General features: G+C 43.7%; 2 protein-coding genes across 6 annotated transcripts in view; both read left to right on the top strand.

Annotated features, from left to right (window-relative positions):
- Positions 1 to 376: 376 nt before the first annotated feature.
- Positions 377 to 5538, top strand: ska1 (spindle and kinetochore associated complex subunit 1). Its single transcript, XM_080870271.1, has 7 exons — positions 377 to 487; positions 1670 to 1755; positions 1852 to 1967; positions 2431 to 2525; positions 3182 to 3307; positions 4273 to 4442; positions 5086 to 5538. Exons 2-7 carry the CDS (start codon positions 1674 to 1676, stop codon positions 5232 to 5234), a joined length of 738 nt encoding a protein of 245 aa, XP_080726397.1. The 5' UTR covers positions 377 to 487; positions 1670 to 1673; the 3' UTR covers positions 5235 to 5538.
- A 2521-nt stretch (positions 5539 to 8059) lies between these two features.
- LOC308392635 (A-kinase anchoring protein 13) overlaps positions 8060 to 18183 on the top strand; it is a 60360-nt gene continuing 50236 nt past the window's right edge. The window contains exons 1-2 of one of the 5 annotated variants that reach the window (XM_080875750.1): positions 8071 to 8506; positions 13454 to 13655. The gene's annotated coding sequence lies outside the window, so the exon portion shown is untranslated. Of the gene's footprint in view, positions 8507 to 13453; positions 13656 to 18183 lie in introns of all 5 variants that reach the window. The other 4 variants (XM_080875752.1, XM_080875753.1, XM_080875751.1 and 1 more) reach the window with 4 other exon arrangements.

Raw genomic sequence — 18183 nt, 5'->3', positions numbered from 1 at the left:
CAAAATTGAGTGAAATGCTGCCTATTAGAGAAAACAAAACAAAACAGACAAACAAAAACAAAGGGGAAGCATATATTCAGTTATTGGATTCAGTGGGAAGATGCTTAAGAATATCATATAGTTTTTGTGGTTTATTTCCTTTAAGTAACTTAAGGATTTTATATATAGTTTCAATTTGTATAAGAAAGTAACAAACCTGGGGATGTTTTGGTAAATCTACATTTGTGTATGAAAAAATTTGCTATACATAAAATAACATTATGACATAGTCCATCCTTCTTATACTGTAGAAAAGGGCCAAAAGATTGGTCAGGACCAGTTGTCACAGTGACAAAACAGAATTGTACCACTCTGCTGCCATCTTCCAGACTCCGCTGTTTTAGAACAGCGCATGCGCTGGCCGTGACGTCTCGTGACGTGACATTTGAAATGAGCCGGGAAAGTAGCAACTGAGGAAGACTACGATGAAGTGAGAGCAGCTAAATGTGTGAGTGAGCTTAATAATACACTGTGTGTACAGGTGTGGGGACGGGATGGCGCTTATGGCAAAGGTTACGCTTCCACCTTCAGTCTGTTCCTACTTGTTACTAACGTCATGGGTTCATAAGATCCCTGTCAAACGCTCGTACCTTAAACAGTGTACATGCTGTATATGCTCTCATATAGAAAGACTTGTTTGACAACCCGAGCGTACCGATCGCGCGCACGGTTAGGTTGCTGGCAGTAGAAGCAAACAGGTTTCCGTACATCAGTTAGCTGTAACTGCACTGCTTGTGGCTGGCTTTTATAGCTCTTGACCCTTACATTTCAGTGGTCTTCTTCTTCCCTGTCGTTGCTCTCGCTCTCGTTCACTCAGAGTAATGATGAATTAATAAGTTGTCCTTGTGTAGCGCTTTGTCTTAACACGTAATTTTATGTATGTTCCACAGACTTCCTGTAAATGTTTCAGAATAAGAGCCTGGTTAAGAAATGACTGTGCATTGACACGGTAACCCCCCTTTAATTTGAAACAGCTACCGGAAGTGCCGAGTTTGTATAAACAAACAAGACTGTAATATGGGTTTTGACAGCATATAAGCAGGAGCCAGACCTTTGGTTTTAGCTGTCCTTTCATTGACGCCTATTAAAGTTTATAAGCTGATCTTTTAATAAGTGTCTGACCTGTTTGTTAATCCGTGTGTGGACGTATTCCGGTAACTACGAACAGCACATGGAGTTCATAATTATGAAACCCGTCAAAATATAACGTACGTTAAGAAAACTCTGACCATTTGTGTATTATTCCACTGGTTTACTCTTCAGATCTCTCATAGTGCATTGTCATATTCATGCTACCTTGGTCCATCAAAATTGTCGAAGTGTTTGAATGGAGCCGTGAGGGTCATCAGTGTAAAAGTGATGTGTGTCTGACATAATGCGCTCGCTTTAGGAGATGGCTGGAGCAGCAGTCTCACATGTCCCATGTCTACAACTTAAATGTTTAAGGTTTTAGAGAGGCAATGTTTTTCGATCCAATTTTCATTGTCGTGCCTGTTGCTTTTTCTTCTCCTTAAGCAGTTTGATATCATCAAAGTTCTACTTTAGTTTTGTGCATGACCTTCACCTGCATGCTTGACAGGTTAGAATTTTAAATTCCAATGTTAATGGTTTTAATTTGACCCTGTTTCAGAAAAATGGGCGACCTTGAGGATATCAGCCACCACATTCATGACAGAATAACTTCTATAAAACACATGCTGGATCTGTCAGTTATTGGTATGACATGTCCACTTGTATGAGACTGATGATAGTGTTTGCATCCATGGGAACCACTGCTAAGTTTTGTGACATAAAATGTTCCTCTGCATACAGAATTGCCTCAAAACAAGACGAAGAAACTTGGACAAGAACTGTTTGCCCTGGAGAGACTTCTGGAGGAGTTTGAAAAAGGCGTTGACCAGCAGAAGGAGCACCTGAAGCATCTCAAGGTAAAGTAGAGGCGTTTGTTTATCTGTTGGAACAAACAAGTCTAACATTCACACCAATAAAGAAGAATAAGCTGTGACCGCCATAACTAATTTTAACTACTGCATAAACCAGTTAGTCACTGATACATGCCATCCAGTCAAGCCCCTGAAGTGATATTAATTTTTAGCATGAATGTCTTGCTTTTCCTTTGCTCAGAGTGGACCTTCAGGGGTGACTACATGCACAAAATAGAAATTCATTTTCTCCTGACAGTTTGATCAGCAAAATGGCTTTTTAATGCTTTCTAAATGAAAACCTAGATAAACAACATTTAGTTTCCTTAAAAAGCACCCTTTGAGGATGCCAGAATTTTGTGAATGCAGGAAAAATGGCAGAGATGAAAACAAATAATGAAATCATCCAGAGTAAAACATTAAGTGAGCGGAGGGTTTTAGGGTTTGACAGTCTCTTTTTCTCACTCAGGAACTTGATGAGGTTTTCCAGAAGCATCTACAGGATGTTCAGCACATTAAGAACAACATCCCTCCACACATGCCCCGGAAGCAGGGCCTGCTCAAGTGAGAATACCGGGATTGCTTACTTATGCTTTTTTTTTTAATGGAAAATGGGGGATTTTATTTTGAATAAAGCAGTATTTCTCTAATGATCTATGAATCAAATATATTTGGCAACCCGCTTCAGCATTTTTACCTTTTTTGTTATGTTACCCTTTCAACAGAATGTTGTTTGTGCTCAATTTTTTACTTCTCTTTGTTTGAAAAATTGGCACTAACTATCCAGCCCGGTCCTTCCTGTCGTGGATTTCCATACTGCCTGCTTCTCTGCTCAGACTGCTGTTGTAGCAGTCTTTGATAACACTCAGATGCTGAACCACAACTCCCGGTGTTACCATCCAGCTCATGGGGGGCAGCAAGAAGCAGTTGTTCTTGTTGCTCTCTGGAGATCCATCGTGAGGTGGAGAGTCAGTGAGCAGGTGGAGAGTTCATGTGCTGCTAAGTGGAGCTTACCAGAACTGCAGATGGATTAAGACAGCTGACTTCATTACTCTGCTGTTAATCAAAAAGTGCTTGGTTGTTTTTTTTGTTTTCCCCCCGCTCTTCTCAGCATAAAAACAAACGCATTATGTTTGCTTTCAACTGTTGCTGTACCTTGCTTGTAGAGCCCACCACCTTACAAAATATGCAGTAAATGCTTATGATCTGTTATTTTCCAGAGGAAGCGAACCTGCAATAAATCAGAAAGAAGCTGTAGAGGTTCAGCCAGCAGAAAAAAAGAGCAGCAAGAGTTTTGTCAGAGAGATGGAGTTTGTCACTATGCCAGAGTTTGAGAGCATCCCTCAGTAAGTATAATCAATCACTGTAATTCAAAATGACCTTATGTATGAAACCTTTGTGAAACCCACTTAAACAATCTAGGGAGGCTATCTCATTTTGACCTTGAGCCTTCCAGGCCATTCTTGGCACAGATGTTTCTGTATACAATGCCAGCTACTTGATTATGGGGTACCATGTATGCCTTGCCTGCTAGGATCTGGCAACGTGTGTGTGTGTGTGTGTGTGTGCGTGCTAGCTTGTTAATATCATATAATATGCTGGACACCTGTCTGTTCATTATGAGGAGTTTTCATGTCTTCATATCAGTGGCATCCATTTCCTCTTTATTACAGCTGGGTGTCTGATATCTGCTAAAGAATATTTGATGGCTTGGATCTTTTCCTACTGTTCAGCTGGCTTCTCAGCACCTGTTTTACTTTCTGGAAGTATTTGACTATTTTGCTTTCTGTAGCTCCGCCCCTTTGCTTTGGATCACCTTCCGTTTCGTTGCAGTCATTCAGGTATACTTATCCAGTCCAAAGGACATCCCGATATCCTTGCCTTAGATCTTCGTGTGGTGGAGCAGTGAGTCGATATCTCGCTTATTCCTGGCCTGCAGGACTAAGCGTCTAAGCTCTGGCTGGATCTGCCCTTGTGCTTTTGTGCTTGTGCTACCCGCCAGAGCTCATTTAGAGACTTCTTGTACCTCTTATTCATGCAGGACCTGTGTGTCATGACACCCTTCTGCATTTCTGTTAGTGACTGACATCCTTCCTGAGTTCTCTGATTTTATGACTTCCAGCCGTCATCATAGGGCAGTCTGGCTACAGTCAGCTCAGCAGATGTCATTGGTGGCTGGGCCTCATCTAGTTCAGTTACACTGCTCTATTCTACCATGGTTGGCTCATTATGCCCATACCGCTCACTATTGCTCCCATAATAGCTGAAGACATAACATGAAACGGTGTTTTTCTGATGTGTGTTCATACAGGTACATGAAAGGACGTGTGACATATGAGCAGCTCAATGCAGCAGTGGAGAGCATCAATACTGCTGTAGCAGCCAAGTACAAGATTGTCCATCAGTCCTTGAAAACACTCAACAATCACTCACGAAAGCTGCACCAGCGCTTTAAGGACCAAGAGACCAAAGATACAAAAGGTATCCTGCAAGCCAAAATTGTGTGCTACTTGTGTACGTCTCAGGAAGACAGAATGGGCGTGTAGGTTTTCAGTCATAGAGGTCATGTTAGTCCAAAGAGCTTTCTTTCTTACCAAGCTCCTTAGTTTGCAACAGAAGTCTTTCTTGCTTTAAGATCACATTTTAGAATCATTGTGAAGGTTTTTCTGATCACTTTGAAAGCATCTCTGGGTTTTTCCCCTTAAGACAGTGAAAATGTTAGACTTCAATATTTGATATGTTGTCTTTTTAGTGTTTTCAGCTAAGCATAGGCTTTTAATGATCCACAGACCTTTCTTCTGCCATTTATTTTATTTGTTTGTTTGTTTTTAAGTATTCATGAGTCATATAAAGCGATATAAAAATCATTTTGGACTAAACAGAGCAAACAAAACTGTCCTGAAAATTAAAAAACGAAGGATACCGGTGTTATACTTGCTTGTTTTTCTTTTGCTTTCAGCTTTGTGGGCGAATCATTAAATGCAAACCCACATCTCAGATATTTGAGATCACTTTTTTCAACTGGCTCTTTATAAGTACATTATCACATCCATATTGGTCAGTTTCTGAGAAAGGATTGTTTGTAAAACACAAAGTTTCACAGTTGTGCTTAAATGTTTTGCAGGTCAGTATTTTGTGGTGGAGGATGACATTCGTGAATTTACCCAGATGAAGGTGGACAAACGCTTTCAGGGGATTCTGAACATGCTGCGACACTGCCAGCGCCTGCGGGAGCTCCGAGGGGGAGGGCTCACCCGCTACATGCTGCTATGAAAAAGACTCTTTCAGTTAGTTTTTCCTTTTCTCTAGTACACTGCCATATTTGTAAATGGCTTACATAGGTAAATGTCATTTGTTGTGATAGGTAGACATACCAAACATTTAACACGCTTCTGGTATATATATATGTTTGCGTACTTAAACTTCTATATGTATGTTGTATTGTCATATAGTGTAATAATAGATACTAGTAATAATAAATGGCACATTTTCTCTTCTGTATCATTATGTTGTAATAATGTAATAATATCTTTACATGTCTGAAAGCTTGGTTATGATTAAATTGCTTTTTGTGGTTTTTTTGAGACTTCATTCAGAGATTTATAGCCCTTTTACACTAGCACCTCTGCTCAGCTCCGTTTCAGTCGTTTTCCATTACAATTAAGTACCACCTGTTGTGCGTGAGGTCATTACAGCAACATTCCTGAAACTCCTGCAATATCATTTGTAAGCAACACAAACATCACAAGAATGGAAGATGTTGTAGCAATAGTCGCTCTCAAGACGCTATCAGAGCCAAAGACCACAAACCTGCCACAAGGTTAGACAAAGGGTAATACTGTCTGCTCTGGGACTACCCCAGGGTTACCTGGTAGTGGTTTATGAAATAAAAATTCTGTTCCACACTGAAAACTTTATATTCCAGAGGCCGCTGGATTAAAATGGAGGCTCTCTTTGTTGGTGCCATGGTGAATCCTGGTATCAGAGCTCCAATGGTCATTCATTATCTTACTTTAATGCGTGACTGGTAGAATAACTCGCATGCTTAACTCTGGAAGAACACACTCCGGGTTGATTAAAGTAAAGGTGATCAATCTCTTGATACTCAGAACAGAAGTTATGGTCAGGCTCAGTTTGTGCAACAGCTTCTCAGGCATTCACGTCATCAATGGGACGCTAACACACAGGCTGAAAGTAATAAGTAATTTTATATATGTATATGACTCAATGCCCCACACATGAATCCTGGAATACCTAGAACTATACAAGATCAGCAGGATGCTGAGAGCCTTCATCAGGAACTCAATGGGGATGTGGCAAACAACACTAGAGGCCAATTTCAAGCCTGTAGCACAAGTCACTATCGAGTGTGGGGTCTACAAAGGAGATGCGCTGTCCCCACTGCTTTTCTGCATAAGCCTGAACCCCCCTCAGTCCAATCCACACCACGAGGATCTACAGGAACGACATCTGAATGTCATTCGGACTGGAGAAGTGTAGTTGGACGGTAACAAAGAGGGAAGGTAGTCAGAACTGAGGGGATTGTAATACCGGACAGCTGCAAGTACCTGGAAATCCTAGGCAAATGGGAACCTTAAAGAGGCCGCTAGAAAAGCTGCAAATAGCTGCAGAGAGTGAGGCAAGTGCTGTGGAATCAGCTGAATGGGAAAAACAAGATCAGGGCTATCAACACCTACGCCCTGCCCGTGATCAGGTGCCCTGCCTGGATAATAAGCTGGCCAAAGGAGAAGACAGAAGCCACTGACATCAAGACGAGGAAGCTCATCACCATGCATGAAGGATTTCACCCCAAGTTCAGCATCCTGAGACTGTATGCTAAGCGGAAGGAAGGGGGCCTGGGACTGGTGAGTCCAGGATGAGGCAATGAACATCCACAAATACATCAGGAAAATGGCCACAACTGACTGTGTGCTTAGTGAATACCACAGGTGGTAGAACCCCGAGAAAGAAGAGGAGCAAGAGGGGGAGCCATCATAGAAGGACAGGCCCCTGCACAGTATGTACAAACGCAAGATACAGTACAAGATCCATAGAGGGTGGGTTCTACCACACCAGACAATACCCCAGGTGCAGGCTGTGCAAAGCTGGCCTTGAGATAATCCACACAAAACAGCAGGGTACAAGATACTAGCAGGCAGGTCATACATGGAATGCCGTAACCAAGTGGCCGGCATAGTGTACAGAAACATTTGTGTGAGTATGGCCTGGAAGTCCCGGCCATAGTCAATGTTTTTTTGTTTTTTTGGGTTTTTTTGCCTGTCCCGTTTGGCTTTTTTGCCATCAGAATTGTTGTCTAAAGGCAAAGAAAGATGCCCAACGGATTTACTTTACCAAATGGACCATCCCAGCCTTGCCGTAATGGTCTATTTGATTCACCTTTGCTTTTATTGTTTATTTTATTTTATTTTCACTTGCTACACACGGGACAGACTTGACTGGGGAAAAGAAAGGGGAGAAAGAAAGAGGGAAAGAATAACAGCGGAAAAGAGGGATGGGGATAAAGGGCAAAAAACAAAAACCAACAAAATAAGCAGACAAAAAATGCATATATCAATCACCTGAATCACCTGTTGAGAGAGAAAAAAGAGAAAACAAGCAGAAGAAAAAGAGAGCAGTATAATAAACAACATCACGATGATCTATGGGAATATAACAGTAAATACTAAATATTAAACATTATTGAGCAGCACGTAAGATCGACAGCGCACAGTGTGCTTTGAGGTAGGAGCCAAAAAGGGTGTAGTTTGTGTGTGTGAGCACTCGTGTGTACACCTGTGAGCGTGAGCGCGCTTGTATTTAAAAGGTTCCTTCATGTAATGATCTGCTAGAGGGTGTGGGGGGGCCACAGCCCCGTCCTCCAGGGCATGAAGCAGGTATGGAGGAGATCAAGGCTCCAGACATCCAGAGGCCCTCAGAACACAAGAGACCAAGGAAGACCAACAGAGGGGCAGCCGCGCCACTGTCCCAGAAAGAGCTGACGGCCATAGAGCAAATAATATCACATTGACGGCCATAGTCAATGCGATATTATTTGCTCTGCTGCTTATTTTCCATCCTTAAGTACAGCGTGTGTTGTGTGTGTGTTCACGTTACTGTGCTGGGTAAAGGCACACTGTGCGGTCAGTGTGCTCTGGTGTACTCTTGTTCGTGTACCACGAGGGGTCAGTCTGAGGAGCTCATCGCCACAAGTCCCTGCATGTGTGCCCCTGTGGGCAGTCTGCTTATTCTCAGTGTACAAGCCCACTGAACTGAGCTGGAACAACTTGTCACAGCTCATTGCTGATCCACGAATCTGCGCAGGGTCCCGGAGTACAGCAGGAAGAGGCTCCCCTTCAAAGTAAAGCAGTTCCGTGCGTCACAGCGCTGTTTGTCTCCGCGGTGATTTCACTCGAAGCTGAAGTTCAGGAAAACGCTACAGCACAGACTCCGTCCTCATGGACCTGGAAACCGCTCAGCACAGTGAGCCGTGTCTGCCTCTGTGAGGGAGCAACAGGCTGATTTCTGCCTCAAACCACCGCAGTGAGGTAAGCAGAGCCGCACAGCCGAGCAGCTGTCCGCAAACAAAGCGCTTGTCCTGGTGTGTGTGTGTGTGTGTGCGCTGTTTGGTTCTCGGTCAGCCTTCAGTTCAGCTTTCAGCTTCTCCAAAACTGGAGAAGCTGAAAGCAAATATCATAAAGCGTCTTAGTAAGGTATGAAAAAGCCCTCTGAAAATACAGAATACTTACTATAAAAACACAAATAATACGACAAAGTAAAACAGTACGGTAGAGCTCAGTAAACCCATTAGAGAATAATTAGGAAAATGTAAAAGGCTTAAAAATAAGGTGCAGTAAAAATATATGAGGAGTGAGGAGGGAACAGGAGTCTGCTGGGCAGATGTCACACGGGGTATGAAAGAGTTCATGCAGGTTTTGAAGAGCTGATTACTGACACACACAGCTATGCTCTGGGTGTATGAGGCCTGATGGGAGGGAGCTTTGCAATCTGGCCATTCTCTTTCCAGCTGTTAGCTTTTCTCTCTCAGTACAGTTGAGCTGCTTGCTCAGCACAGGCATGCTTCCATTCATGCCAGCCTTTCCTGCTCCAACCCCGGAGGTTGAAAGATCATCACCACCATCGCTCATACTCACTTTATTAAGCAGTTGTTCCTGCACTGCAGACAGTGCATTTCTGTGTATTCATTTGGCAGAAAATTAAAAAAATTTAATTACCACTTCTAACAGTGGTAGAAAACACCCTCTTCCTTTGAGGACTAACCCGAGAAGCATGCTGATGTACTGAAGGTGGGGCACTGCGTCAGTGCTCCAGGTAGAGGGTCGCCACAGCGCATCATCTGCCTGCATCTCACCCTGCTCCATGTAACATCCTCCATTTGTTAGCGCAACCTCTGCAAGTTCTCCTTCACTGCATCCATCAATCCACTCTGAGCTCTTGCTCGTTTCCTCCTGCCTGGCAGCTCTAGATTGAGCATCCTTTGTTCAAACCAGCTCAGCGTCGCTTTTCTTGTTGCAGTGTGTCTCTCACAAATCATGACACTCATTACCACTCACTCCACCCTGCCTTGACTCTCTTCTTCACCTCTCTTGTACACTTTGCTTTAGAAGGTGGATCTCAATGATTGTAGGGTCTGTCTTACAATATAAAGCATACCTCCACCTCTCCGGGCTCTCCTCCACCTGCTCTCTGTTCTCACTACAAATAGCTATGTCGTCTGCAAACATCACAGATCCACAGAGCCTCCTGCGTGAGCTCGTCTGTCACCTTATGTGTCACTTCTGACTTCTGAGATGACCAAAAGTTTACAAAGTGAATTTAATATGTTATTTGTTTGGACCCAAAATGTGTGATTGAGCCTGTGATTTCATTAGAGAGCTGCTTTCACATAGAGTTGGGTAGGCTCAAAAGTCATGCTTTAGTTACAGGTTGTTCCCTGCTGACCAGCTTTAAGGCACTTTCATGTTGGCTTCACTTCTCAGATCAAGAAGCTGTCCATCTTTTATACCGTTTGAGCTTGTGTTTATGTAATTCACATTCGGCTCACGCTGCCTTTTGACTTTTCCTTCAACTCATCACCTTTTCCATCAAGACAAATTAAACATGATTAGGAAAAGGCAGATGAGGGAATCTGTTGATGAGCCAATAAGGGTTAAGAGGTTTACCACAGAAGAAGAACCAAGCAGTGACATCTCCTGTTGGACATTCTCTGTTCTTGCTTTAGAGCCTAACGGAGGGACCGTATTGATCATGGTCTTAGCTGCTCTTCCACACACAGTTAGTGAGCAGCTGGATCGTCTGTCTGTTTCAGATCAAGTGTGGAAACCGGGGAATCTGCAAAATGAGCAGGCCTCCTTCATGCTGACAGACAGGCGGAGTGCTGTGTGGATGTTTCAGAAATCTTTGAGAACATGTGGCTGTCAAGCACTCCTATTTCGAGCTTTATCTTACAGGCTCTTTAAAAGGCAGAAGCACACACTGTTGCGTTTCTCCGGTCTGTCTGTGGCTCTGTCACACAGCAGTCAGCCGTGCTATGTGGGGTTAACCAGTGCTGCATGCTTTACTGTTGAGTCATGCTCTCTCACTCTGCTAGCATGTCTTCTGAACGCTGTGTTTGTTGTTCTGAGTCGTACTTGTTCTGGGTGTTGTGATGCACAGCAGTGCAGTGTGTGCTTTCTTAAATAAATGATTGTGTGAGACATAATGCAGATGAACGCTGCTTGCTTTACTTTCTCGTTAGTGTGACCTTGAAGCTGACAGGAACTAGAGAACAGAGTACAGACTAATGTTCCAGCTGCAGTCCAAGACAGTGGAGTTTGAGTCCATCCAACCACAGGAGGACAGACCATGCGGAGAGGCAGCTAGGTGATACTGAGGTCAGCCGGTAAGAAAACATGAGATGGAAACAGCTGACTCCCTGATATGTTGGCTGTTCTTCATTTCTAACTTTTTATCTTGTTTCTCTCGGGCTCCTTAGCTGGTTAGCAGCAGCTAAAATTTCTTAAAAGCCAAGTTGATGGCCAGTGACGGTGTTCTCTCAGATGGATTAAAAAGTAGAAATTAAAATGCTTGTATGAGATGTCAGAAGGTGCCGGCGTACATGACTGTGTGCAGACAGTCCACACAGGCCCAGCTGTTACTGCAGTCTAACACAGCGTCGCCCATTTCTGTGCTTTTCTGATCCCACTGACTGATTCAGTTTGTTTCCAAAGAGAGTGTAACCCAGGTTTCATTTCTCTGTACACAGTCTACAGATGCCCCCTGAATGCAGCACAGGCTGGTGGTGACAGAAAACAAGTTCAGGATTGGGAATGAATTCGTGCCAGTGACCACAGGAAATGCACAGACACAAAAGTTATTAAAATGCTGTGACGTCACAGCGAGCAGACAGTTTCCTCTCAGGCGTCTTTAAAGTGAACTCGACACTGTCGGAGCACGGCTGATGTTTTTCAGGAGGTCCTGCGTAGCGCTTGTATGTTGTGCTGTGACTGCAGCAGTAATAGAGACAAACAGTCTGAAAAGAAGCTCCCTCACTCTACATCGTAACTGTTCCCATAGCGAAGCAGGACAGACAGAGGTTGGTGCTTTGAGCTGTAGGCACATACACGAACAGCTCTCATTAAAATCCTCTTTTTGGCTTTTTTGTCTCATGCTTCATTTTGCTGAAAAAGGCAAAGGTATCAGAAGCGTCTGCTCTGTGGTCTTATCAGAGTGCCGATGTCACTGAAAGCACGCTCTCCTGCCCGCCATGTCACCATACTAGTGCTGTTCACAACACTACCAAAGCTAACAAAGTTTCAGGAGAAAAGTCGGTCCATGTGCAGCCTTGTTGTTTCAGTGATGATTCTGCGGGCTGATCTGTGCTCCTAATGAAGCCACTGTGTCACCCCTGTGGAATTTGGCACATGTATAAATATCTTTGCAACAGTAATTGCCTGCAAGTGACAGCAGCCAGAGCTCAGCTGTGTGATTGCATCTGAGGTCAGGATAGTTTGACTTGAATTGCCCAGACACGTATACTTGCCAGTTTGTGCTAACATGAAAATAAAAAGTGAAGCAGAGACGTAATGGATGGTGTGTAAGCCTTCACAAAATCCAAACCCATGACTTATAAAGATTCATAACAACTGTACAAGGATGATTTTTTAAATCACTTGTATTTTCACATATTGTGAGATTTGCATAAACCTCAGCGTGTAAAGTTTGAGCTGTGAACATCTTACTGCTGCCATTCTTCCCCAGCAGCAAGAGCGCCTCCCAGAAGTCCACTTCCACAAAAGTAGGTCACAATAGTCCCAGAGATGCACCCAGCAGTCACTTTGTTAGTCACTGCCAGTTACCACAAACACTCGAGCACAGTCCTCTGTCAGTGATCAGGGTTAGGGAATTACTTTTTCACACATGGCCAGGATAGCTTTTAAATTGATGAATAATCATTTAATAAATGCATTTGGTGTTTACTCAGGTTATAGTTGACTAATATGGAAATTGGTTTGATGATTTGAAACATGGAAGTGTGACAAATATGCAAATAACTAAGAAATCGGGAAGGGGCCGATAGTTTTTCACAGCGCTGTCTGCAGTAGTAAAACTCTGCTGCCATTGGCTGCGTCTCTCTGTCGTTCTGTCATTGTTCCTGAGGGCGGAAGCAGCAGCAGTCCCAGGTTGATTTAAAGCTCCAGACACTGAAACAGTCAGTTAGAGCCCAAAACCACAGTCTGCACACATGTTCACAGCACGGTCTGTGTGCGATTCTTTCTATATATTCTCGGCACCTGTGACACTGACATTAGTAATTCCTGGAGTTATAGGGGCTTAAAATCTGCATGATTAAGTGGGCGTGGCCTCTTTGACAGGTGGATGGTGTCAAAGAGTTGGAGTCCCAGAGCCGGACCTCTCATCCATGTTTGTGCTCTTTGCTGACAGACAGTCATAAAGTCTGTGCTTTTTATTTTATGTCCTCATCTGCTAAACACGCTGTAACGTCCTTCTCTTTAAACTGAATTATTTGTCCAGTTCTCTGCCTAATGTGATGTTGTACGTCATTCTAAAATATTCTGGCATATACACACGGTTAAAAATAGCTGCTGAGTAGTTCCAATTTATAATTAGCAAAGAACAAGAGTAGTTAAGCTTAGACCTCTCCAGTGTCTTTTAACTGAGTATATATTATTAGTATTTAAAAGGAGCATCCATCCATGCCAAGATACTGAACCCTGATTTGCCCCTAATGCATCCACTACAGTGTGAGTGCGTGTGTGAATGTTAAACAAAAGTTCTTGTGTGGATGTGTGTGACTGAGGGGATGAGGCTTCTAGTAAAGTGCTCAGAGTAGAAAAGCACTATGTCAGTTCATATATTAACCAGTTCTCCTGTGTCTGTCTGGACTTGTGTTCACAAGTATGAATGAATGATGAACAAAATATAAAGATTGCATAATATTCCCCTCTTCACCATCTATCAAATTTCCTATGCAGCAACCCACCCTGAGGTTGAGAGACGGGGTGGACTATACCTTAGACAGGTCAACAGCCCTGAGATGAGCTGTGGACATACTCACATATTGGCCTGTGGCCAGTAAAGAATCACCAGTTTGTCTTTGGAATGTGTGACGAGGCACCCGGAGGAAACCCCAGCAGGCACAGAACATGTCCACGCGGCTGCTTTGAAGCAGGCATGGTAAGCTTCATATATAGTATGCTGTTGAAAGCACAGTGACTCGTAGGACATGCACAATTGCAGTGAGTATAGCCTTGACATTTCCTATATTGTTGCCGTACGTGGTAAAATGATTAAATAAGGTTGGTTGTTGAGAGATCCACAGACAGACACTTTGACAAGTGATGAAACTGATATTTCTCCTTGTTGTAACATCACACTCAGAAACAATATCTTGACGTGTCCTGGCAGGCTGGCCACTAAATGAGTGTAACGATGGACTGGAACACTTGTAGACATGTGTTGCTGACATCAACTTTAACCTGTAATAAACAAGTACTGTTGCATTTTCAAAGTTTTGGTACCAAAAGCTTTGTAAGTTGTTCTGGTGACAGTTCACTTCATAATTAATCCTTCTGTCAGCAGTCACATCATCAGTAAACTCCAGTGACCCGCTTCCACTGGCAGGCATACATGATGACAACAGGGAAACATAAGGTTTCCTGTACCACGTTTGACAGATGATGACAGATAATGAGCTGGTCAATGCTTTTCTCTTACATCATTCTGGTACAAGTTAATCTGGCTGTCATCTGTCCACTGATTTTTTTTTCCTAGCACTGAGGTGGAAAAGTCTACTCTGGCCTTCCTGTTCGTGAGTCTAACCAGTGGCTTGTACCTTGTTGTAAACCGTCTCTTGTACACTTATTCACTCAGGAGTTCTCTTGTTAGATGTTGTAAGGGCTTTTCTTCCCCAGGAAATAATTCTGCAGTCGTGAACTTTAGTTGTTTTTGTTGACTTCCAGGCCTGTTGGTTTTCCTGAGCCACCCGGAGCGTTGCTTCTTTTTAAGAATGTAACAGATTGTTGGTCACTCGTAAGTTGTTTTTGGTCTTTCTGCACTGACATCAACCCTTTATGGACCTCGTGTTGTGAGTTCCAGTGAACAGATCTATTAGCTGCTTAATTTGTCATTCAATGATTCATTTTTAATAACTTTATGCATTTTTGTGGTTAGAAAAGTGGTGACACTCTTCTCTCAGATATTTCATTACTTAAACAAAATTACTTTTCCAGAGTTAGCTGTAACTGAGGAAGTGACATCTGTGCTGGGTTGTGACAGCGGTCACACTACAAGTGTACAACTGAAATATGCTAGGCCCACCTCTTCATGTGGGCCAAGGCTTAGTTTACTAAACTGTTTACTAAAATGTGCACCAGTGAGTCACTGGGGCGTGTGAGTAAGAGGATTCACCACCATTGCAGCTCAGTAGCTAGACCGGCTCATCTAACAGTGTACTGGAAACATTCCGATGGAGTTTTGGTCAATGTTGAAATGATTCCATCACACAGTTGCTCCAGATTTGTAACAGTTTCACCACATCCCAAAGGTGCTCTGTTGGATTGAGATCTGGTAAATGTGGAGGCTGTTTGAGCGCAGCAAATATCTCTTTGAGGTGATCTGAGCTTTGAGATGTAGCACATTATTCTGCTGGAACTATACATTGGGATGCACGTGATCAGCAGCAATACTCAGGTAGGCTGTGGGATTGAAACACATCTCAGTTGGTACTAAAGGGCCAAAGTCTGCCACCACCACAACACAACACAACCACACCACAACACAACCACAACCACAACCACCCCACACTACCTGCAGCAGCTGCCTGAAATGAATAGACCTAGCGACTCATGTCTTCAGTCTGGCCTCACTGATTGCTCCAAACACACCAGGTTACTGAGAGATGTGTGATAAATCAAAACAGCACAAAAGTGCAGTGTGTCTCGCAGTTGTGATATCAGCAAATACAGTTTAATAATGAATTAATAGATTTTCATTAATCTTCTACACCAAATTCTCAAAGTGTTCTGTTCGTTTTCATTCTCTGCTGTTACCTCTGGTCCTTAGAATCTGGGCCTTGGTATTTTATTCAAGGTGAAAGCCTGTAAAATGTGGGTTAAAAGCTGGCTGAGCTTTGCCAGAAGCAGCAGCTGATTGGCTGTGGCTGAGCTGGTGTGTTGTGATAAGAGCCCAGCCTTTTGCAGCTCCACTGTGCAGTCAGAGGAAGTCTGTGACGGAGTGAAGCACAGCACCCCTCACTTCTTCCTTCCACTCTCTCTCTGCTACTCTGTCATTCCTGCCATACCAGACATAGCTTACCACCAGCTGAGGTAGGCGCTCACCATAAATTTTTGGAAAGAACAGCCGGAGTCAGCATTCAGTCTTAAAACACATAATTACAACAAGTTGTGGAAACATGTCCTTCTCTCTGTTTCTGTCGCAAGAGCCAAGTGTGTGTGTGTGTGTGTGTGTGCGTGCGTGTGCGCGTGCATGCTTTTTCAGTCTTTATATGTGTTTGACATACAATGGCAGTGTGTGTATGTTTTCTGCAGTTTACATAATGTACGTTGGAATGCTTAAAACTAGCAGTGAAACTAGCAGTAATAATTCCAGTAATTAAGAGGAATTTTGGCCCACCCATCTTTGCAGAATTGTTGTTATTCAGCCACCTTGGAGGGTTTTCGACCATGAACCGCCTTTTTAAGGTCATGCCATCCATCCATCCATCCATCCATCCATCCATCCATTTTCTGCCCCTTAGCCTGGGCTGGGTCGCAGAGGCAGCAGGCTAAGCAGAGAAGCACAGACCTCCCCTGCCACCTCGTACAGCTTGTCCAAGGGGAACACCGAGGCATTCCCAGGCCAGGCGAGAGATATAATTTCTCCAGTGTGTCCCGGGTTTGCACCGGGGCCTCCTCCCGGTGGGACATGCCCGGAACACCTCACTCAGGAGGTGCCCAGGAGGCATCCTTATCAGATGCCCAAACCACCTCAACTGGCTCCTTTTGATGTGGAGGAGTAGCAGCTCTACTCTGAGCCCCTCCTGGAGGGCCCACCCAATCTCTAAGGGAGAAGCCAGCTACCCTTTGGAGAAAGCTAATTTCCGCCGCTTGTATCTGCGATCTTGTTCTTTTGACCACTACCCAAAGCTCGTGACCATAGGTGAGGGTAGGGACATAGATCAGCCGGTAAATCGACAGTTTTGCTTTTACGCTCAGCTCTTGCTTTAGCACGATGGTCAAATTGCGAACAGAATTGGTGACAAAGGGCTGCCCTGGTGGAGTCCAACACAAACAGGGAATGAGTCCGACTTATTGCCAGTTATGCAGACCAAGCTCTTGCAGTGGTTGTTTAAGGATCGAGTTCTCCAAGTCCACAAAACACATGTATACTGGTTGGGCAAACTCCCATGCACCCTCAAGTATCCTTGAGAGAGTAAAGAGCTGTTCAAGTGTTCTGCGACCGGGCGGAAAACCGCATTGTTCCTTCTGTATCCGAATTTGACTAACGGAGCCCCAGCCTGCTGCCTCTCACCAAGGGCAACTCCAAACTGAACCAGAGTCCAGCTCTTCTCCGGGAGACTGGTTTCAGAGCCCAAACTGTGCACTGAGGTGAGCCTGACTATATCTACCCGGTACCTCTAAACCTAATGCACTAGCTGAGGCTCATTCCTACCCAGAGAGGTGACATGCCATGTTCCAGTCGCTAGTCTTGGTAGAAAAGAGGATCGTTACGTCAGGTTTTGCTCCGTCAAGTTTGTATGTCTTAGTCCTGGTCTTAGTGTTAGTTACTTCCTGTTTTATTTTAAAAGTGTGACAAAGGACCCGACGCACACAACTTTACAAGGTACGTGTATGTTTATTTACATTGGATTTTTGCTCAGTCTTCTCGTACAGCTTTCCAGCTGCCATACTTCCGTTCAATCCAACACCATACACACCTCTCCCATCAGCTCTCGGTATCCAACCTATATAGGGGAGGCATGATAAGATAATGGAAATCAGCTGTTCTGGTCAGCCTCCCTGACACCACACCCTGAACCCACTGCTTCATCTCTCCCCTGCAGCTGAACCACAAACCACACTTCACCACAGATAGTTGCTTGTGTCAAGTGTGTTGTGTTGAGATTTTCATCTCCTTATCTCATTAGTTAGATTTAGTTTAGCTCTGTGTTGTTCCTCTGGTGTCTCCACTCCTTCCTAATGTCCTCTTGTGTATTTAAACCCTCAGTTTGCATTGGAGTCCTATTTCTGCCTTGAACATAGCAGTCCATGACACTTCTAAGAAAGGATGCAATCAAGATAACTCTAGAGACGAGTTATCTGTTTTACCCTTATCCTTTTTTAGCTTCCTTTCTGTCCCTGCATTCTCACTCATACTTTCACACATTTAATGCTTCCAGGGGGTTTGGGATTTTCAGTAAAATAATTTTATTTCTTTGCTGGAGTTTTAGGGTTAACCCTGGGTTTTTTGTACTACAAAGGTGGTTGACTTCTTACTGGAGTAAATCACAATGGTGACTTAAGCTGCTCCGAAGCTTCATTCACTTCTCCGAAGTTGTGCATTTTACTGGTATATTTTTATAACCTTTTGATATTTTTTGTCGCCATTTGATAACATTGCTGTAGTAGGTAGTAGTTAACCCTGGGTTAGCTTAGCGATTTGATAACCAGCTTTGTATGACCGTTTAGCCTGATCGCCAGTGTTA

Source organism: Rhamphochromis sp. 'chilingali' (assembly GCF_963969265.1).
Source record: "Rhamphochromis sp. 'chilingali' genome assembly, chromosome: 2".
Classification (NCBI taxonomy): domain Eukaryota; kingdom Metazoa; phylum Chordata; class Actinopteri; order Cichliformes; family Cichlidae; genus Rhamphochromis; species Rhamphochromis sp. 'chilingali'.
The sequence above is the reverse complement of the archived record's forward strand: the minus strand, read 5'-3'. Positions and strand labels throughout refer to the sequence as shown.